The following is a 22,438-nucleotide window of genomic DNA, read 5'->3' on the forward strand; positions in this document are numbered from 1 at the left end:
ATCAATATTTGGTAGACTGTTTTCCTTTTCCAAAAGTATAAAAGGACCACATATTCTAACTTTATATATATACAATCTTCCTTATATAGACTTACTTTATATAACATAAAATGAAACCACAAGATTATACATTTGAATATCTATAACTATGTCCGATAATTTCAACTCGAATACTAATCGTATATTCTCGATTTCAAACTTACGTTTACAGGAGCTACATAGTCCAACGTTACTATGTACAAAAGATGAGCAGTTTAATAACAGCAACTCCGTTTAACAGAACTATCCGAAGCATGTTAAAAATGACGTTTATCAAAATGACAGATATAATTTTAAAAAAAGTAAAATTAGAAGCGCCGTGGCGCAGTGGAAGCGCGCAGGGCTCATAACCCTGATGTCCTCGGATCGAAACCGAGCGGCGCTAATTTTATTTTTCCATTTTTTTCTTATGGAATCTTCAAGATTTCTCATTAAAATATTACTGACGTCAAGGCCTTTTGTCAAAACCAGACATGTGATTCCGTTATGTTTTTTATTTCTATTTTTGTCTATATTTGAATTTTCTTTCCTGATAGTGTTGCAAGTTTCGAACAATAATTATTAATCCTTCGTGCCCTTTAACAGTACTATCTGATTAATATACTGAACTTGTATCACTCCATTCAAACTCAAATTGCAAATAAATAAAAACAAATTCAGATAAGCTCCATTAATAATGGGAAATTATATCCATATTCTTATATTTAGATGCCACAGTATATTTTGTCGGAGAATCTGAGAGTATATTTGCTGTATCGTATGCCATGATGTTCAGTTGGATTAAAAACAGACAATTCAAACCCTAACTGTCTCTAGGGTTTATATGTGTTTGCTCTCTATTTTACAACCAACTGGCTGCCTCTCTTAGGAGCCCTGCGAGAAGGAAAAAAAATGCCGAAAAACGATGCAGCAGCTGCGCTTACAGCAGGCTGATTATATAAATATATACATATATATGTAGTAATAATTAGGAAATTGCAATAATGTTTGTTATCTTTAATATAGAATTTTGAAGAAACAACAATAAAAATTTCGATTAATATTAGCAAGTATTTAGTTCATCAATCTTTACCTTCCAAAAAATACGTTAATAATTGAAATGAGTGATTTGTGTCCTGTTTATGCTCCGTTCTTTGGTGCCATGGGTTGCGCTGCAGCCATCATCTTTACATCATTTGGTGCTGCCTATGGTACTGCCAAATCTGGTGTTGGAATTTGTGCAACCTGTGTCCTAAGACCTGACCTGTTGTTTAAGAACATTGTTCCAGTTATTATGGCCGGTATCATTGCCATTTATGGTCTGGTTGTCTCTGTCTTGGTCTGTTACTCCCTTGGTCAAAAACAAGCTCTATACACTGGTTTCATTCAATTGGGTGCCGGTTTATCTGTAGGTCTAAGTGGACTGGCTGCTGGTTTCGCCATTGGTATTGTCGGTGATGCAGGTGTTAGAGGTACTTCTCAACAACCAAGATTATTTGTTGGTATGATTTTGATTTTGATTTTTGCCGAAGTTTTGGGTCTATATGGTTTGATTGTTGCTTTACTTTTAAACTCCAGAGCTACTCAAGATGTCGTTTGTTAGACCTGTTCTTCCTAGGTAGAATGTAAATCTTTTGTTTCTCTCTTCTTTTATTACATTTTATTTTATGCATATACCTACTCTATAAGACCTATATATCTATTCATATTTATATTTGTTATGTAATATAACACTGGTAATCCATTGCATACATTACTTTTATTTGTAACGCGTATTATTTTATTATTGCTAATATTTTTCAATTTCAATTTATATGACTTACATAAATTCTTGACATAGTTTATAATTGAGTTTGGTTCTGATAGTTTTTAGGGCATCATCTAAACTATCACCAAGAGTCTTCTCAAGTGTCTCATCAGCCTCAAGGACTGCATTATAGACATTCTGTGATTTTTTATTCTCAGAATTCCATTTCAATTCAATCGCTTCGATTATGCTAATCACCATAGCCTCACCAATTAATTTAGAATCGTCTTCTAAGAAAATTGGGAATAAGAATTTTGTTACCAACAGTACCAAATAATGATCTGGTAAATACTTGAAAGTAATCAACTCAACTAATAAATCTAATGCTACGGGCCAATTTTGCTCCTCAATTTCCTCGTAAAACCTAAAAAGAACCGCATATGGAGATAACGTCTGTTTCATTGCGTTCGTCACTAAGCTATTGAGTATATCTTCTGTCATCATTCCTGATTCGTCCAAAGACTGTTCATTTCCTTGAACGATCGCCGTTAAAACTTCATCTTCTAATGGTTTACCAGTCACTACAGATGCCTCAAATAGAGTCCATGAGTATTGTTTAACTAGATCAAATCTACCGGCTCTACTGAAGTTAGTAATGGCTTCAATAGTTTTCCCTTCATACATCATTGAATTACCAAGTTTTGTAAATAAGGATTTTGTGACATATGGTAACTTCCATTGGGCACACACACTCAAGAGCCATTCAATATCATCGTTGGTTTGATAAGGATAATGTTGCAATAACTCACCAATAGTCATTCTTTTAGCTCCAGAATTAATAACAGGAACGAATGTAATCAAACCTATTGCGATTGGCCATAAATCCTTATTATCATACGAACATAATTCAAAGGCCAAATTGTTAATCATATAGTATGCAATACCATTCTTTTGAGATAGTAGGTCGGTAAACACATGATCTTCTTCGTGCTGGCTCAGTAATTCGATATCTTCATCTTCACCCGTAAATAAATTTCGAAGCAAACCCTTTGCCTCACAAATAGCAGCAGCAAATGTGGCTGTACAGTTATCCAATGATTCTAATACGGGAAAAATTGAATATACATTACCTTTAATGATGGATGCGCAACATTCTTCCCAGTTACTTGTTATATCTATTGCATTCCTTTCAACAGAAAGTTTTAGATATTCATCAGCCAGTTCCAAAGTTGGAATATAATATAGAATGAATCCACAAAATGACTCGTACCATGTTTTGGAGTAGTTTAAGATTTTAAATCGATCACCACCAACTAATAACAGTGTATCTTCAATAGAATCACGTAGTTCACCTGATACATTTGTTTCACTATTTGAAAAAGTCTGATTCAGTTCCAACACCATCGCTTTCCATTCTCTAAAAGATTCATCGGAATCCATTGGGTAATGCTTTAGGAGGGTACTTAAATCCGATAATGCATTATAAGATACTTGACATATATCCTTCAAGCTGGATAGAATTCTGGATTTTTCAATACAACCAACAGCTTGTTCGAACAACCCCCTAAGAAGCAATTGATTCAATAATCTCCAGAATAAGTTGGTTTGGAAAACTGGTTTCTCTGAATTGTCAGTGTCGAAAACATGATTAATATACTGAGAATTTGGTTCCCCATCAGAACGATTGACCCATTCAATTAATCCAACAATAAAGTTTTCTCGTTTTTGTTCTTCATCTGGTGAATCCAACGTGAAATAAATTGTTTTTAGACATTGTAATATTATCATAGAATCTTCCAGGTTCATATATCTATCAATTGACACTTTTTCGTCTTTAATTTCGTTCAGAAAATATTCTAGTTCTGAAAACGTAGCTTCTAGAGCTAAGTTCACACTAGCAATATGCTGTTCCTGATAACTTGAATTGATAACACCAATAGTTGGAATATTATAGGATCTGTGTTCCCCTAAATCTTGATATATTTGGAATAAGCTTGTTATATACTTATAATATTGTTTATTATTGTCCATGTTTGGAATGCTGACCGGGTACAACATCTCATTTTCTTTACCCGTAACATAGGCCAAATTGTAACCGCCTAAATTGCTCAATTTTAATTTTAATTTACCACTATCACCTTTTCTGAGTGGTAATTCATCTTTTTTTGCCAAATTCATCACTAGATCACCTGTGATAGAATCCCTGTGATAGAGCTCTTCCTCACTTCCGTTTGATATCAAAGATTGATCAAGACCATCCTCGCTATTTTCGTTCTTTGAGTTACTAGGTCTGTTATCTAAATCGTTTAAGAAATCCATGTTACTTACATCCATTAGAAGACCATTGCTATCTTGGTCAATTATGCTGTCTTGGTTAATCATGCTAGCTCTCTTGTCTTTGAATTATTTATAAAATTGTAATTCCGTATTTTTGGTTAGTCAAAGTGAACGACACCTTCTAAATGATAGACTATATCAAGTTCGTAATAACCAGAATTGCAACTAACGATGAGATATGTAAAAGATCACCAAAAAGTCAATAATATCGTTTTAATCACCTTTTAGTTATGGTTATTCATTGATATTTACCATGCTGTTTACAACGAAAAAATTAAAGAAAACTAACTTTTCAAATTTGGTAATTTTACACGTGACCTTCTTGAAAATTTTTTGATGATTAACGAAGGGAAAGCAAAAAATGAAAAAGAGAGATCGATGCCCAAGCTCATCTCGACTAGTAGATTCAATTATAAGACTAGGTTTAATTTCAAATTGAAGTTTATTACCTTATACTTTTGATTAGTAGATGCTCAAGAATAAGGACAGAACATAATGAGTTTTCCAACATCTGCCGAGGGAATAACTAAGCTCCTGCGTGCAAAGGATACTTCACCAGATGAAATCTGTAACACTATTGCAGGATTTACTAAATTGGATTTTTTCTTCCCTAATAAAGAAATCTTTGTCCTTGAATTGATCGAAGATAGATGGAATGACCAAAAGAAAGTAGAATTTAAAAACAGTTATCAAATATGGAATATTTTCAATGATATGTGGTTAGAAGTTAACGATGATGTCATATTGAAGAAGTTATTTAAACAATTAAAATTTACAGCTCTCTTACAACATGTCCTTTCATCGTCGGATATCGATGCAACTGAAATGGCCATGTCTCTTTTAAAGACATGTAGATTGATCAATGCTACATCAACAGTAGAGATTTCGTTTGAGCAGTCTTGTTCAATATTATCCAATACCATTTTACTCGTCTTAAAAACAGATCTGTCGACCTTTAATGATGAAAAGAGAAATTTACTTATCCAAGAAATAATAACTTTAATTGGATTTGATAATTTGCTAGAAATTAACCATAAATTATCTATTGTATTTTGCAATGAATTACTTCTGTCAATTCTCAGATATTTGGCGTACTGCAATGACAATAACACAGTAGACTCTAATCATAACATGGCCAAAAAATTTTCTACTTACTTAGGGAAATACCTTTTCGGGAGAGATATTAACCCATTACTCCTGTTGGATAAATTTTTCCAGAGAAATAAGATTATGATTGGTGACAGTGTTGCAACCATTTTGTTTGAGGAATCAAACAAATATGTAGCAAAAAATGATTTCACGAAATTAGAGACTATTTTTGAAAATATTATTGCTGTCCAACCGTCAGTTGTAGTGAAATTATTACAGTTATTATCATCATCCAAGAAGACTATGTCCCATGATTTTCTTGAAAAATTATTCGTTCAAACCGTAGATAATGCGAGATCAACCAATATATATGACTCTACATTTTGGAACCTACTGGGTCATCTTTTAGAGTTAGATTTAGAAATTGGTATTCAGAAATCGTCAACTTTAATGAGCATAATAGAAGAACAAAAGGCATCTCCACCAGTTAGTGAGGTCATATTTGATATTTGGAAAAAATTCTTAAACTGTTATATCAATGCCAGAGAGTATCCCAAATTCCTAAAACTATTCGAAAAGTATTGTTATGAGAACAAAACGATGATAAACACATCAATTTTTCTAATTGATCAGAGAATAACTCATGAGATTATAAAGAACATTGCGACTTTGTCTATTAGTCAGCTAAAGGAGACCTTTACTGCTATGGTAGCCAAAGTCACTTCAATTGAAGTCAGTGAAATGACTACATTAATTTCCAAAATCTATTTGAAGAGCTTACCCTTAATTTCCTACATTATTTTGCCTGATTTAAAAGAAATATTCTCACCATTATTTACTGATACTATCGAGAGTGGTAGTGAAATATGGGAACTTAGATATCTTGTCATGCAAATATATGACGATATCATCCCAGATAAACTACTTTCTGTTGTCGCAAAAACTGAAATAACTAGTATTTTCAAAATGGATAATAAGCTGTCTAGGGACCAACTATTTTTTATCCTAAAGTTGAGAGAGTACAAAGATTTCGATATTAGTATGACTGAATCAAAATTACTACAATATTTAGAAGATATCGACGATCTAACAAAAAGGGAAACATTACAAGAATTATTTGTGAATTGGTCATCCCTTATGAATAGCCTATTTTCTAGAGAGACAATTTCGAAATTAGTAAATATATTAATATCAGATAATTGTATTTCTATATTAGAAGTACTCTTTGGAAATGACGATATATTTGAAGAAAATAATGTGATGAATAGTTTAGTCTTCTCTTTGACATCCGAGGATTCAATAAACAGAACAATTCCATATCTTCTACAAATACCACTTGAATGTCTGAACAAGAATGTCAGAATATCATTAATCAATAACATCACAAATAAAAATATGATACGTGACATAGATTTGAGATTATTAGACCATTTATTATCGAGCCCTACTTTTAAAAGTCAAATAGAGAACCATTTTGATACCCTCTTAAAAATCATGGAATGTCCTAAACTAGCGACAACAAACGTTGAGTCTGAAGCAAATTTAATTTTTGAGAAAGTGTTGAGAAACCACATTTCGCAATCTAAAGAAAGCATCAGTAGAGATTTCCTTCAGTTGTTGAAAAACAAAATTATGAATGGTATTAATAACGAACGCTTTATCGAAGCTTACTTTACGATGGCTGTTTTGTTTATACAATGCACAAATATAAATGATCGTGACTCCTTAGTTAACCTGTTTATTGATAAATCTACTGAGTGGATCTCGAAGTTTAATGCCAAGAACGATGATTTTCACTTATCATTGGTTGCTAATAAATTATATTATGCGTTAAAGGATACAGATATTTCAAAGGAAACTTCAACAAGAATTTCTTCTTTTATTAGAGAGACAATGAAACATTCTCAAATATCTATGCAACAAATGACTACTTCTTCTCTTCCTTTGTTTTTACTGTACACATTTTCTTTTGACGAAAGACTGGAAATTATATTTTCACAATATTTGATACTGAGGGACAATGGTATTTCCAAAACTGAATTACTTCCAGCAATCGAAAACATTGTAACTAGGAAAAGTCTTACAGACGAAAATGGATTCAACAATGCCTTAATATCTACTATAGTTTCATTGAAGGATGAAACGACCAATAAAATATACCGTGCTATCTTAGAACTATTACAAGTACAAATGATGCACATCAATAAGGAAAATATCATAGGTCCTAAATTATTTGTCAAATTTATTTCGGAAGTGTTTACTAATATAACACATTTTGAAGAAAATCCGCAAGATATTTTAGAAGTTTGTAACCTCATTTGTGAACTCCAAGTATCAAAATCTTGGATTTTCTCCCAATATGGTATTGAAATTTTATTTCCGTTCTGCTTAAAAGTTAATTTATTAAATAGAATTAACAAGTCTCATAAGGATATGATATTCATTGCATGCACCAAGATAATTTCAAATATTCTAAATTTCAGTAGGATCAAGGTATCGAATCGTAATAATCTAGTTAACAGTCTACTTTGTGAGTATTTGGAGTTGATTTGCAATAGTAAGAAATATGGCCTTTCAGCCGAGTCAGCAACTGCGTTCTCAAGAGTGGTCGTAAATTACTGTGAGCCTTCAAATGCTTCATCAGCAAGAACAAGAAATAACAATAAATTAAGTTCAAATACTAGTGTTTTCAAGAAAACTGTTAGAAAATATATTCCTGCGTTTCTAATAAAATACATCTACTTGTGCATTTCTAGTACATTTGATGATATAGTTAGAAAGTGCATAACTCCTGCGATATATGCAATCTTGGATCTAATCTCTCAAAACGAGTTAAATATGATAAATAGAGTATTGGATAACTCTGGCAGACAATACTTTAGAGTCCTATATGCAGACTATAAGAAATTAGGTAAATGGCATGAAAGTTAATTGTAAATCAATTAGCCAGTAACATTGTACACTAGAATATAAAATAGAATAGGATGATACATGTATAACTATTTTTAAAAATTTGCATTTATAAAATATTATTTAATTTCAATCAAGATCAACTAAACTTACTTGTTGAATTTGTGGTATATGTGTACCATGCTCAGTATGCATACCGTGCGTTTTGGAGACTGCAACAAAATTATATTCTAGTGTAGTTATGAGTATTTCTTTTTCTTTTTCCATTATGTCATCACAACATTGTACAATAATATACTTTGTTGAATTACAACCAAGAACAATAAACATAGGCGTGAAAGTCCTTTTCATAAATCGTTTCGCTGACTTACTGCTTCCAAGAATTCTAAATGTACTCTGGATAGAAAGAATTTCGTCAATTTGTGAATAATTCTGGACGTTAACGTTAGGTGTATATAATTGGGAACTCATACACTGTAAGTTCCTTCTATCTGATAACGACAGCATATTGTCTTGATCAATTGTAGCAGTTACCATATTTCTTGTCATCCTTCCACTTGTTGTAAGAGACAAAATGAGCTCATTATGCCATGCGTCATATTTTAAATGAGGATTTTTATATTGAATTTCGCAATCGAAATTCTCAATATCAGAACACCTAGCTTTCTTAATAAATGCCTTTTGAAATTGTCGACCAAACATGTTATTTGACCTACTGGGATAATCAGGTCGACAGTTTTCTACTTCGGATAGGCCAGCATTAAAGTTTTCATATATATTTTTCATATTGAGTGTTTCAATGAACCCTTTTCTCTCAGATCCATAAACAATAGATGGCTCATTTTTCCTTTCAATTAGTTCTAAGTCTTTAGTTTGAACCGAAAATATATCATCATTTTTCTGTATATATTTAAGTTCTTTAATCTCAATGTTACGGCCAAAAAATGTTACCAATTGTTTTGATTTATCTATAGTGCTTATTGACAAAGAATTTGGAGAAACTTTTAAACTTTGGCCGAAAACTTGTTTAAATAACATCTTTGACTTATCAAGTTGTAATATCTTATATTGTGGTTGCCCATTTATAACAAAAGTCACAATATAACTAGATCTGGGGATTATATTATTTGAATTGTTCCATAAGTTATCATCTATACTTAACGGGGAAAGAATTGGCTTAGAGTCATCAATGGAAGCAATAGTAAATATATTAGATACAATCGACTGCCTAACCATATTGTACGCAAATAAATTAAGATATTTCCTTTTATGGTTCCACATAAGAACTACAATAGTCGAATATATGGATGAAAGTTCATGTATATTAACAGGAACATCAAAAGTTTTTGCAAATTCTAGTCGTTTAATGCGTTTCTTAAAGCTCATAGTCTTCTTGAATTCAATTTTATAAAGTGCATTTGAATTGTCACTTATTACAAATGCATGTTTATTATTATCTAATCCGACATATATGATGCTTCGTATTTCAATTTCTAACTCGATTTTTGTCACCTGAAAGTACTCAAAGTTAATTAATAGCAAACATTTGTTTTGATATACAAGCAAAATGTTATTATTAATTACCGCTTTCACTAATTTAAGGGGATCATTTGAAGATAATGAAAATTTGAAATAAGTACGTTTCAAAGACATATCAAAAAATTCCAAAGTGCTATCACTAAAAGATAACACTATCATTCCTTTTTCTAGACTATCACTTGATTTTAAGATGAAAAGGTCATCTAGTAGTCGGCAACCGATAAATAAGGTGGCGACAATTACACTATTACAATAGAGGTTTAATATTTCGTTCTCATATATCAGTAGGAACACATCTGAAGTTTTGGTAATTATTGCTGTGACTTTTACATTTCTGCGCAGATTTATTTTATGTTCAAATTTAAATAGAATAAGACTTTCTTCTTGTCCGCCACCGTATTTTGTTATCGTTATTTTACCATCAATATCAATTTGTAGTAGGTTATCGTCGAACTGAGAGTGTTCCTCATAGGAAATAACATCTGTACAATACATTACATCCTCGTTGTTATAATTAATGACATTGCCTGTATTAGATAAATGAGATCTAGTTAAATCCAACGAATTAACAAATGTAATATTTTTGTTTTGATCCATACCATACAATCTATCATTACACAATATCCTTAATGTTCCTTTGTGCATTACAAGTTTATTAACTATACCTGCCTCATTTGAAAAGGTTCCTATTTTCTTAATCTCATATCTTATTTGCATATTGGTTTCTTCTATGAACGGCTTGTTATTACTCAAATTAACACCTCCAAAAACAAAGTCCTGTACAATTGAACCTGTATTAGACTTAACGAACCCACATTTATAGCTAATATTTTCATATTTAATTTTCTTCAATACAACTTTATTCAAAATATTGTAATATTTTATGGGTTGGTCTTCTTTGGATTCAATTATATTAACCTTATCTGTAATGTCTCTCAAATATATAATATCGTGATTTAAATGAAAAACCAAAATACTGTGTTGCTTGAAATATTTATTAGGCATAAATATCCATTCAATATAATTTTCATTTTCCTTCAAAATTACGCTTAAAATATTCAATTTAGAATTTGTTAATTGTAAGTAAAATGATTCGCCCGTTCTTTCCACGTATAAATTTTTAAAATCGAATGATTGTTGCAAATATTTCTTTGAAATAGAGCTATTTTTCCATCTCTTTACAGAGAACTGTGGACCTGATATTATTGTAACATAATTAAGCGTCAATATGACAATACATTGAGAGTTAATTGTTTTTATCCAGATAAGATCATTTTTAACTTCATCGATCTTAAAAGTTTTCTTTCTGAACAATTCTGTCATTGTTCCATTGTTATTATTATTTATTTGAACAATTTCAAGGTGTAATATCTTTGTCAATTTATCTATATGAAATAAAAGTAGGCTTGATGCATTATTTATGGAATCATATGATGTAAAATTTATTAATTGATAAATCATATTTAACCTGAATTGGATTGTGTTCACTTGACCTTTTTTAATATCTATTTGAAAAAGCTTAACCATGGATTTGTTAATCATGTATAATATGTCATTAGCTGGTGCCATAAACAAATGAAGTTCTTCAACCTTTAATTCGATACCAATATCAATATGTTTTGTAAATTTCAATTTCAATTTCTTAGATTCTTTGATTTTTATCACATCAATCAAATGAATCATATTATTATCCGTTAAAATACAAATTTTACCATATTTAGATTCTGATTCAACACAACATAACACTTTATCATCTAAAAGTATTTGATCAAATATTTCCACATTGCATGAACCCATCAAACGGATCCCTCTGAGACATCTATCTTCCACAACAACAAACGTATCTTTATCGAAACATTGCACCGTATCTAATGTCCTCGTTGATATAATTTTATCATTTAATGAATGTTTGCCTAGTATTAAATTCTGGTTTGATTCACTATCATTGGAAGTTGAAGTCACACCTATTGATTCTTGGAACGTTTCCTCTAAATAACTATTCTCTATCTTTTTGATTTTGAATGGCTTCCTAACACTCTGCATATCATTACCATAAGATACCTTTTCACAAAAATCGATGTGTTTAATCGTTTAACAGATATAAGTGAGTAACCCATCGGTTCTCTCTCTCCCATTCTTTAAAAAGTCATTTGCCTATTGATCTCATCTCATCCCATCCCATCTCTTCCAGATTATAATATTTTATTTTTTGCCTTCTACCTTTTTTCCTCGGGCCGCCATGTATTAGAGGTTAGATGATCTATGTACGAGTCAGCAAACCACACATATTAACATCTTATCGAACCAAAAGACATTAATCCTCTCACTATATTAGAGACACACATATCATACATTGCTAGCAAACTAAGAGAGACAACATATAAATACTCCTGAACTCAAATTAACTATAGTTAACTTTGCAAAATACCTAACCTTGACCTTAAAGTTATTCGACAATTCAAAATATAAACTTCATCATACTTAATATATATATTTATATATTTATATATATATTTTCATAAACTTCACGTTCCTTTTAGAATCAACATCCTTCCTTTGCGATTTTTTGCCTCGTTTCTATCATGTTGTCACATTGGGAAACAACCCGCCCACCCCTGCATCAACCAATCAGAACAGAGTCTGCCCTCCAACCCACACACCACACTATATTGCACAAAACGATTCTGGTCACATGACCCGAAAATTCATTTTTTTCAATGAAAAATCTTCGGCTGACAATTTTCTCCCCTTTGAACTGCATTTTTCGGTGATACCATGGACTTTCAAATAATGCATACAAACAGATATGCATATATATATAGATACTCTAATTTTACAGATACCATACGATTACTGGTCTTCTTCCTTAGTTGCTATCTTATTCGGTTATAGTAAACAGGAAACTATAAAACATATCTCTTTTTCTTATCATTAAAGGAGAATTTTTAAAACTTTGATTATTTTGAACTTCAGGTTATACAAGAAAGAGAAGATATCCCTTTTATATTATTTGAATTTATTTATTTATTCTTTCTGCAAAATAAACTCTTACATTTTTTTTTAAAAAATAAAACACCCTTAATCACAAACATAATGCTATCGAATCTAATAAGATCACCAATTACTGTAAGGACTCTGGCCAAACCAGTAGCCATCACATGTGCTAAATTATCTACCACCCAACTAATAAATAAATCTACCTACCGTACACCTGACTTTGACGATGTTTTGAAGAAAGATAGAAACATGGACAAATCAAGAGTATTCTCTTACTTCATGGTCGGTTCTATGGGTCTACTATCTTCTGCAGGTGCCAAATCTACCGTGGAAACATTTTTATCTTCCATGTCTGCCTCCGCTGATGTTTTAGCCATGGCTAAAGTTGAAGTTAGTTTGGCCAATATCCCACTAGGTAAGAATGTCGTTGTTAAATGGCAAGGTAAGCCTGTGTTTATTAGACACAGAACTCCTCATGAGATTCAAGAGGCTAACGAAGTAGACATGTCTGCTTTGAAGGACCCTCAAACAGATGCTGATAGAGTTCAGAACCCAGAATGGTTAATTATGTTAGGTATCTGTACTCATTTAGGTTGTGTCCCAATCGGTGAATCCGGTGACTTTGGTGGTTGGTTCTGTCCTTGTCATGGTTCTCATTACGATATCTCAGGTAGAATCAGAAAGGGTCCAGCTCCTTTGAATTTAGAAATTCCAAAATACGAATTTGCTGAAGATAAGGTTGTCGTCGGTTAATGAAATAGAATAATAATAAAAAAAAATAATGTTATAAAGTTTTGACTTCTTCTTTTAATTTCATACCATTACCATCTCCCCCCCCTCCCCCATTCAAATAACAATCATAAATATATATTCCCTGCCAAAAATAAAAACAAGTAAAATAAAGAGAGAAAGAAAAGATCAATAAATAAATGAGTACAATGAATAGAAAATATTAAGAATGTTATCTACAGGTATTTCTTTTTACCGTATTGATAAATTTTTTTTTCCCTCTTTTATTTATTTATTTTCTTTTCTATTTATTATTATATAAAAATATTTAATTACTTTCTGTATATTTATTCCATATTTATTTATTCACAGTAAAAAAACACAAATAAACTTAATTTTCCTTATTTCCCTTATTGAATTTTGTTATATGTAAAGTTTCTAAAGTTCAGGATCTTCTTCGAGTAATATTCTTAGGTCATCAGGTATTGTTAACCAATTATTGTTCTCCCAAGTTATAATTTCTTCAACTGCTCGATGGTAATTAATGTCTCCCAAAACATTGAAGTTTTCAATATCACTTAAAACCATATTGTCTGAATTATTCGGTGACACATTACAAAATTTGGTTGTGGCGTTTTCTTCATCAGTAGTTTCTTGTCTATACCTAGAAGAACCCCATCTTAATTGGAAACTTACAATACTATTAGAATTACTCAGATTTCTATGGCTCATAATATCGTATACATAAGATGGTAAATTTGTTGGTCGATAATCACTATGAAATTTCAATCTCCAATAAACTGACCAATGCATGTCTGCATAGCAAGGAATACAACGCCCTCTCCCTAAATTTGGAATATATATGTTTCTCCATTTCCCATCCTGAGATTCTATCTTTAATCCTATTGGTAATAATTCTACCAGCCACCAAAATAAGCTTAAAAATTTCTTGATATGAGTACAATTAGAGTTAAAAACGTCATGAACTCTTACGTTTGAACAGCTATCAACTTCACTATCTTTGGGAGACTCAGTTGTCCACAACCGGTCAACTACATCAAAAGTATCATCACTTTGCAATTGTACGAAATTGTGGTTAGTATGAAGATTATTAATTAACAATTCTTGTTGCTTTATATGATGTTCTTGTCCTGTCTTACAATATTTACAAGTTTCAAAATTTAAGTAGTCATGAGCAGAACAACATATTGATCCTAAAGAAGTATATTTTTTGGCAAACTTCCCAATGACGCCTGGCTTAAATTTTACACCATTTTTAATCGCCTCTGCTATCATCCATCTCAACGAAACATTAGATAAAAAATTATGACTTCTACAATCTGGTGTCCATCCACCGCCAATATCACAATGGTCTCCAGGGAACCATTTTTCTTGTAAATCTGGAGTCAGTGTCTGTGTTGATGTCATTGAAGTAGGTATTTCGTTAAAAGAAGCCATGTCTGACATTGAGTACGACATACTTCTATTCAATTTGAATGTACCTTCTACATTATCTCTCGAACAGTAGGTATAGCTGTTTGCATATGGGTTAGTTAATTCTAAAAATGAATCCACTGTTTTTATTAAACGTTCGCTTGTGCTACATAATAATTCCTTTCTATCTGTCTTTGGTTTAATTATTCTTCCCCCTAACACAGCAATACTAGAAGTTTTACAACTAGATAAACCTCTAGTTAATCCGACATATCGATGAATTGTATAATCAATAATTGGGTTATACAATTTGCATTCAGGTGATAACTTCTCCTGGATAACATCACCGTTGTTATTTATACCGTCCTGTGATCTATTGGTTGATAATGTAGAATAAACACTATATATCATATCATTTTCCTTTTTATTAAGTGTTTTATTTCGCAAAGAAAACATTTCAGGTTGGTAAGGATTTGGTGTAAAACAAACTTGTTTAAATTTACCTCTTCTTTCATCGATAGATAACGCATGTCTAACATGTTGTACAATATTACTTCTTTGAGTACATGGGAATAATCGTTCTCTGAAGAAACCAACAGAATTAACTGAATCAAAAAACCCTTGGAAATGTATTTTGATTTCATATTCACGACTAAAAATCATTTTAAATTCTTGAATTAAAGTTGTCGTATAACTTGTAGGACTTGGTTGTTCGGCGTATTCCCAGGATTCATATATTCTCCATGCCATACCAACCATATCATCCAAACCTTCATTTAGTAGGCCGACCCGTTCAATCATTCCTGCAAGAACTCTTCCAATAAATGCACCACGAGAAAATCCAAACATATATATGTTGTCACCAGGTTTGTAATGATGCATTAAATAGAGGTACACAGAAGTGATGTGATCATCGAGACAGAACGCAAACATGGCATCCATAGTATTTTTCAAAGTCGATAGTGTCAAATAACGTTGAAGATCATCGATAGAATCAAATGTGGTGGCAGTACCAACCCCAGGTTGATAATAGCAAACTTGATTAGTTGTATCCAGTAATCTATATATTTTCAGTACGTTTGTATAAGGCTGTGGACCGAAATTCTCTTTGGTTCCATCAAAACAGAGTATAATATTTTTGGGCATTTAAAGTAGGTAAACCTCAATGCTCTTGAACTTTCAAATTTGTAAAAGAGTTAACATCGATATAAAAGAAAACAAAGTAATTTCTAATTCTGTTAAACTAAACTACTAGTTTAAAGTTATAAACTTCTATCAGATCATTCCAATTTGTGACGCAACTTTGTTGTCACGTTCGCTGCTGTCCTTTCCGTCTTCAGATATCGTACGGCGCCAACACTTTCACTTAACGAAATTGCGCATCCTTCCGCTATTCGCGATTCACTGCCATTAACAAATAGTTTATTTGACAGTGAGCGACTCTTTTCTTGATGATAACGAAACAATGCGTCGTTTTCTTAACAATTTTATTAGTTGAAGCAGAGAGGGGAAATAAAAGGAATTGATTAGGAACAGTTAAGTGCAATGGACAGCGGTTAAGAAAGATATATAAAGGACAAGATAAACAACCATGTATTTGCAAAATTTGTTGTCGGTTTGAGTATCTCCTACTTCAATAATTTTTTATTATGATTAAAATATGAACCAATAGTTTACTACAACTTAAATATATACATAAGTTTTAGTGTACAATAATAAAATTTAATAATAAACATCAGTATAACAATGACCGAAAAACAAACCTTCAAATATTTCGAAGACAAAAAATTGTCTATTGTATGTGCACCATTCTGTGGTGGTCAAGGTAAAGGAGGTGTCGAGAAAGGTCCTAGATATTTTTTGAAAAATGGGCTCGAGAATGATTTGAAAGACCTTGGTTGGAATACCAAGGTCGAATCGCCAATTGATGAAATGGAAATTATGGAAAAATTGAAAGTACATACTGGAACAGATTTCTACAAGAATGCAAAGAGACCAAATTTGGTTGGTGAAGTCAGTAAGAAAATTCATGATAGTGTAAAAGAAGTCCTTTCTCAAGATCGTTTCCCATTAACTTTAGGTGGTGATCATTCTATTGCAATAGGTACTGTATCTGCAGTCATTGAAAAATATCCTGATGCAGGTTTATTATGGATTGATGCTCATGCAGATATCAATACTTTGGAGAGTACTGATTCAGGTAATTTACATGGTTGTCCTGTATCATTTTTAATGGGATTAAATAAACCAGAAGATACGCCAACAGCATTAAAATGGTGCCCAGGTACCTTAAAACCAAACAAGATAGCTTACATAGGCCTAAGAGATGTTGATGCAGCTGAAAAGAAAATTATTAAGGACCTTGGTATTGCTGCATTTTCCATGTATCATGTGGATAAATACGGAATTAACAATGTCATTGAAATGGCTTTGAAAGCAATTCACCCAAATGGTAATGGTCCAGTTATGTGTTCTTATGATGTCGATGCTGTCGATCCACTTTTTGTTCCTGCTACAGGCACCCCAGTTAGAGGTGGTCTAACTCTAAGAGAAAGTTTATTTTTAGTTGAAAGATTGGCGGAAACTGGTGATTTGGTTGGATTGGACATTGTGGAATGTAATCCAAACCTTGCTGTTGACGATATTCATGTCACTAACACCATATCTGCTGGTTGTGCTATTGCTAGATGTGCCTTAGGGGAAACTCTTCTATAATGCTATTTTTTATTTTAATTAAGAATATTTATACCTATATACATATCTATATGTAACGAAATGATGTTTCTTTTTTCCATTAATAATTTGGACACAATTGGTCTGTTTTAATGAGGTACTTAATCTGTTTAACAGACAGGTTCATCCATTGTCTTAATTCCAAACCTAACCACAATGCCATCATAGTGAATGTGTTAGTACCATTTAATAGACTGCTACGTTCACGAGTCATTGCATATTCCCTCAGTATTGGCACTGAACTATCAAATAAATCTAGATTTGGATCCAGTTGTCTGCCAATACCCTCCAATAACAGAATGGCCACAACTACAGATACAAAGTCAGCCTCCATTCTGACATGATGGACTCGCACCATTGAAAGCATTTGATCAAGTAAGTTTCCTACTGAAACTGTTCCCAATGTGAATGTTTGGTTCCTTATTGTGGAGACCAATTTTTCAACTTTTTGAGCAAATTCTTCACCATTGGTCGCAGTCTCAGGTGTTCTTGACCTTTCAATCATCAATTCACCAGCTCTATATCCATCAAATTTCACCAAGGATTTGAAGAGGTCTATAAAATTAACTCTATCTAAATCGTTCAATTCTGTTACCAGACCTGCATCTATAAAATAAATTTGTGGTGTGTACGATGCTAATATCGATTTCAAGTAATTCACGTATTTTTCTTTATCTTCATCGTATAATTGCTTTAATTCAATTACGACATCTGCGTTTTCATTATCTGTAGAGATTACTCTCTTTTGGAAGTTATCCATTTTAACAAATTTAATCAAAACGTTTCCTGGATGTAAATCAGAATGAATAAAATCATCTAATATCAACATCTTCAAAAATGCATCAACAAAGGGATCACTAACTTTCTTAGAAAGAGACACATTAGAAATCAAGTTTTTCACATCTAAAAATGACTCCATCGGTAAACCCTCTATATATTCTTCAAACAAGATATTTGTATTTGAAAATTTTAATAAAGGCTCTGGGAATTCTATCCTTGGATAATATGCAAAATTTTCTCTAAACTTCCTCAAATTTAATGATTCAATCCTTAAATCAAGTTGCAAGTTCATTAATATTGAAAATTGACTCACTTCATCTGGTAATGAAAGCCATTCCATTGTTGGTATAGAATTAATCAACATTGCTCCAAATTTCATGATTTTCAAATCCTTCGAGATTTTGTCCGCTACATTAGGATGTAATATCTTTAATGCAAACCATTGTTTCCCATCAGTATATTTTATAAAAGATTCATTGAACTTAACTATATATACTTGTGCTATTGCGCCAACCCCAACAGGTGTCCTATTGATATTTTCAAACACATCATCCAATGAATTTACTTGAAACAATTCACATAATTTTTGCTCAGTAAATTTGAAAGAATGTGGTTTCCCTTTACTATGTAGATCACCAAGGATCCGACAAAATTCATCAGGGAAAAGATCTGTTCTAGAGGCAGCCCATTGTCCTAATTTAATAAAACTTGGACCTAATGATTGCAACGCCATTCTGATCATAGTAAACCACCATGTTTGGGAATTAATTGATGATGACAGGAAAAATGCTACAGGGAACGAAATGATTATAGGTAGAACGAAAATTGAAATTTCTAGGAAACGACATGTTATTGAAATTGGAGTCCATATATGATCATCAAATACAAAATACAATTGTAAAGCCAATCTATATAACGTTGATTTGGTCCTTCTTAATTTTTCCTCTCTCCTCTTGAGTCTATTCGTTCGCTGTTCCTCTTGTGATGCTAAATATAAACCCATCTCGTAAGTATCTGCTCTAGGGTCACCTTTTAAACGATTGGCTGATTTAACATCATTTTGATCATTAGATATTAGTATTTTTGAATTCCACGCATATAATGAAGTAGATATAGCTACAGTTCCTAATAAATAGAACGGTACCCTATGATTTATAAATTGGAAATGTGCGTTTGATGATCTTACCAGAGGTGAATAATATCTTTTAAACGATAACCGTAATAATTTAGATGATAAATTGTGTTTAAATGAACGTATTGTAAACGGTACAAACATCTTCATAATACATATATTGGTAATAATATCATCCCATTCCCGATGTCTTCCTTTGGATCTGTTTAATTTATATGAATTTTGTAATATTTATTTAAAAGTAGAGAGAGGTGTATCAAAAAGTTATAAAATAATTTATGGACCCTTATTTTTTTTTTGCAAGTCGGTTCTGCAGTTAAAGAGATGGAACTAAATACAGAGAGTACAGAATAATTAACAAAAAATAATATAAATAATATAAATAATATAAATAATATAAATAATATAAATAATATAAATAATATAAATAATATAAATAATATACGTGCAATATACCATATGCTCTATCTCTTGCATAACCCAATTTCATTTTGATTAGTTAAAGCTAGTTGTGATCTTAAATTCCATAAATGTTTTTAAACACGCATTATATAATATGATATTCCTTCTTGCATCAAATTTCTTTTATTTATATATTACGATTTATGTTGCATGTATAAAGGGCATATACATATATACATATATGTATATATGAGTAACTTTCTTAAAGTTGTTCATCCTTAATAACATCGATCAACCAATCTAAACCTTCGGTGATACCTTCACCTTTTATAGCACTCGATGCAACTATTGACCAACTTCTATCCTTCAATTCCACTAGATTCAATTCTTTCGAAACTTCAGAGGCACTCAATGCACCAGGTTGGTCCTGCTTATTAGCAAACACCAACAATGCAGCGTCCTGTAATTCCTCCTCTTGTAACATCAAATGTAATTCCTGTGATGCAGTACTCATACGATCTTTATCTGTAGAATCCACTACAAATATTACTGCTGCAGTGTCTGCATAATAACAACGCCAGTATGGTCTAATGGACGTCTGACCACCAAGATCCCATACGTTCAATTTCAAATTCTTATAACTCAACGTCTCGACATTGAAACCAATGGTAGGTTTCGTGGTGACGACTTCTCCAATCTGTAATCTGTACAGGATGGTAGTTTTCCCGGCACCATCTAGACCTAGGATCAGGATACGCAACTCTTTGTTAGCACCCCATAATCTATCGAACATAGAACTGAAATAGTTACCCATTGTATAAATATAGTAATTATTATTTTGTGTTGATGTAATGATAAATGCAAATGACTTCTATAAGAAGAAAGTAAAGTATAATGAAAAGAAGAGGAAAAAAAAGGGAAATGTATAATTCACGATAACCAAAAAACACCGATTCTTAGTAATAGTGCTGATATGGTGTTACTACTACAACTATTATGATTATTATTATTGTTATCTTTAGAGTCGTATATAGCTTTGAATAAACGAACAAACAAAAAGTACTAGGCCAAAGAACAAACTGTTAGTAACCTCACACCTAGACAAAAAAGAAATAGTAGTATTCAACTGTTTGTTCCTATTTTTTCATTAAAGCAACTTAGTTAATTTGATCTAACTCTACATTTTCTTTCCTGTGGTGACTGGTCATTTCAGTTCTCCAAATATCAAATTATTCCTATAATCAGAATGTGGCCTCTCCAGTCTTCATTTTTCTCTCTCACTCTCGCCACTTTTGCCTATCAAATCGTATCATCATCATCGTATTTATTTTGTTTGTACGACGGTTGCTGTGCAGTCCGCGTTTACCGTATTAGGAAAGCGTACCTCGCGTTGTTGTTGCGAATCATTTTCAGAAAAACAAAAACTGAACTGTTGGTGAGGGTAACGAAATCTTGTAAGCAGTCGAAAGAACGAAAAATGGAAAAGAAAAAAACAGAATTTGTTTAGTGAGAGAAGAGCTCATCGGTTTAATATAAATGAATATTTGAAAGAGTCTTAGGCTATATTGTATCGTTTTGTACAATATTTCAGTTGCTATTTCCACGTTGCATAGATTTACTTGGAAATATTGTGGATAGACCGTTGAAATGTCACAGGAATTAGCGGGGTTTAAAGATCTAAAAATATCTGAAGTATCTACTCAAAATAAATCCTCAGATGAAGTAGTATTGAAAGGTAAAAGTGGTATACCGAACCAATCTATGACAAAACCGATTACAGTGGATTCGAATACTGGGGAAGTGATAGTGAAAAAATTTACAGGGAAACAACGTATTAGAAAAGGTCAATCACTAGAACAATATGAAGAACAATTGCAACATTTCTATGACGTAGAGAAAGGCCCCACAGTGACTCCAATAGGTTGGTTGGCATCTAATGAAAAGTTCCAATCCTCCTTGGATACATTAGATCTAGAAGTAAAACATAATAGATTATTACTAATGGGATTCATACATCGATGGTATTATAATCGTGATTATTCTCTATGCTTGAAAGCTTGTAATGAAATTCAACAAAAGTATAAGACAATAAAATACAGCGAGAAGAAGATGAAAAGAGAAATTGATGAACTCAAGTATGTAATGGAGAAATGTTCAACTTTTATAAAGAATGGATCTAATTGAGACCATTCAATCCATGAATTTATAATAATAATAATAATAATAATAATAATAATAAACGACACAATAATTAAAGGTAGTCAGAGAAAGAGAACAAACGAAGTAATCTCAATCATCGACCTTGTTACGTACAAATTAGTAAGATCTGATCTTAACGGATTTTATTTCAAGCTCATCTCATCTCAGTTCAACTTTTTCACATTGCTTGACTCTCGCTATATATATATTGCAACTGCCTCCGCTTTGACCGACAAAATTCTGTCAAGGACATGCATGGTAATGCAGGCAGCTCTAATTACCAAAGGAATGCACCCATATACATTTATATAAAACAAAAGAGGAGAAACGATCAAAGTATAATATAAATGCATCATCTGTAGGCTGTAACTTACTTGTGACCAAAATATATC

General features: G+C 32.0%; 10 protein-coding genes and 1 non-coding gene across 11 annotated transcripts; 6 read left to right on the plus strand and 5 right to left on the minus strand.

Annotated features, from left to right (window-relative positions):
* The first annotated feature begins 352 nt into the window (after positions 1-352).
* Positions 353-424, plus strand: KABA2_07S04136. The gene has a single exon. It is a non-coding gene; the product is annotated as a tRNA-Met (tRNA).
* A 714-nt stretch (positions 425-1,138) lies between these two features.
* KABA2_07S04158 (H(+)-transporting V0 sector ATPase subunit c) lies at positions 1,139-1,621 on the plus strand (the record flags this gene model as incomplete). The annotated part of the gene is made up of 1 exon (XM_041551682.1): positions 1,139-1,621. One exon carries the CDS (start codon positions 1,139-1,141, stop codon positions 1,619-1,621), a length of 483 nt encoding a protein of 160 aa, XP_041407616.1.
* Positions 1,622-1,837: 216 nt separating this feature from the next.
* On the minus strand, positions 1,838-4,147 carry NUP85 (Nup85p; the record flags this gene model as incomplete). The annotated part of the gene is made up of 1 exon (XM_041551683.1): positions 1,838-4,147. The coding sequence occupies one exon, from the start codon at positions 4,145-4,147 to the stop codon at positions 1,838-1,840; it is 2,310 nt and encodes a 769-aa protein (XP_041407617.1).
* Positions 4,148-4,597: 450 nt separating this feature from the next.
* URB2 (Urb2p) lies at positions 4,598-8,122 on the plus strand (the record flags this gene model as incomplete). Its single annotated transcript, XM_041551684.1, has 1 exon — positions 4,598-8,122. The coding sequence occupies one exon, from the start codon at positions 4,598-4,600 to the stop codon at positions 8,120-8,122; it is 3,525 nt and encodes a 1,174-aa protein (XP_041407618.1).
* Positions 8,123-8,230: 108 nt separating this feature from the next.
* KABA2_07S04224 (uncharacterized protein) lies at positions 8,231-11,683 on the minus strand (the record flags this gene model as incomplete). Its single annotated transcript, XM_041551685.1, has 1 exon — positions 8,231-11,683. The coding sequence occupies one exon, from the start codon at positions 11,681-11,683 to the stop codon at positions 8,231-8,233; it is 3,453 nt and encodes a 1,150-aa protein (XP_041407619.1).
* Positions 11,684-12,733: 1,050 nt separating this feature from the next.
* RIP1 (ubiquinol--cytochrome-c reductase catalytic subunit RIP1) lies at positions 12,734-13,390 on the plus strand (the record flags this gene model as incomplete). Its single annotated transcript, XM_041551686.1, has 1 exon — positions 12,734-13,390. One exon carries the CDS (start codon positions 12,734-12,736, stop codon positions 13,388-13,390), a length of 657 nt encoding a protein of 218 aa, XP_041407620.1.
* Positions 13,391-13,804: 414 nt separating this feature from the next.
* Positions 13,805-15,946, minus strand: KABA2_07S04268 (uncharacterized protein; the record flags this gene model as incomplete). The annotated part of the gene is made up of 1 exon (XM_041551687.1): positions 13,805-15,946. One exon carries the CDS (start codon positions 15,944-15,946, stop codon positions 13,805-13,807), a length of 2,142 nt encoding a protein of 713 aa, XP_041407621.1.
* A 600-nt stretch (positions 15,947-16,546) lies between these two features.
* CAR1 (arginase) lies at positions 16,547-17,515 on the plus strand (the record flags this gene model as incomplete). The annotated part of the gene is made up of 1 exon (XM_041551688.1): positions 16,547-17,515. The coding sequence occupies one exon, from the start codon at positions 16,547-16,549 to the stop codon at positions 17,513-17,515; it is 969 nt and encodes a 322-aa protein (XP_041407622.1).
* A 79-nt stretch (positions 17,516-17,594) lies between these two features.
* Positions 17,595-19,589, minus strand: CQD1 (Mco76p; the record flags this gene model as incomplete). Its single annotated transcript, XM_041551689.1, has 1 exon — positions 17,595-19,589. One exon carries the CDS (start codon positions 19,587-19,589, stop codon positions 17,595-17,597), a length of 1,995 nt encoding a protein of 664 aa, XP_041407623.1.
* Positions 19,590-20,109: 520 nt separating this feature from the next.
* On the minus strand, positions 20,110-20,661 carry ARL1 (Arf family GTPase ARL1; the record flags this gene model as incomplete). The annotated part of the gene is made up of 1 exon (XM_041551690.1): positions 20,110-20,661. The coding sequence occupies one exon, from the start codon at positions 20,659-20,661 to the stop codon at positions 20,110-20,112; it is 552 nt and encodes a 183-aa protein (XP_041407624.1).
* An 833-nt stretch (positions 20,662-21,494) lies between these two features.
* On the plus strand, positions 21,495-22,031 carry KABA2_07S04356 (uncharacterized protein; the record flags this gene model as incomplete). The annotated part of the gene is made up of 1 exon (XM_041551691.1): positions 21,495-22,031. The coding sequence occupies one exon, from the start codon at positions 21,495-21,497 to the stop codon at positions 22,029-22,031; it is 537 nt and encodes a 178-aa protein (XP_041407625.1).
* Between the last annotated feature and the right edge of the window lie 407 nt (positions 22,032-22,438).

The sequence above is a fragment of the Maudiozyma barnettii genome (genome assembly GCF_903064755.1).
Source record: "Maudiozyma barnettii strain CLIB 1767 genome assembly, contig: KABA2_07, whole genome shotgun sequence".
In the NCBI taxonomy this organism is placed as follows: Eukaryota; Fungi; Ascomycota; class Saccharomycetes; order Saccharomycetales; family Saccharomycetaceae; genus Maudiozyma; species Maudiozyma barnettii.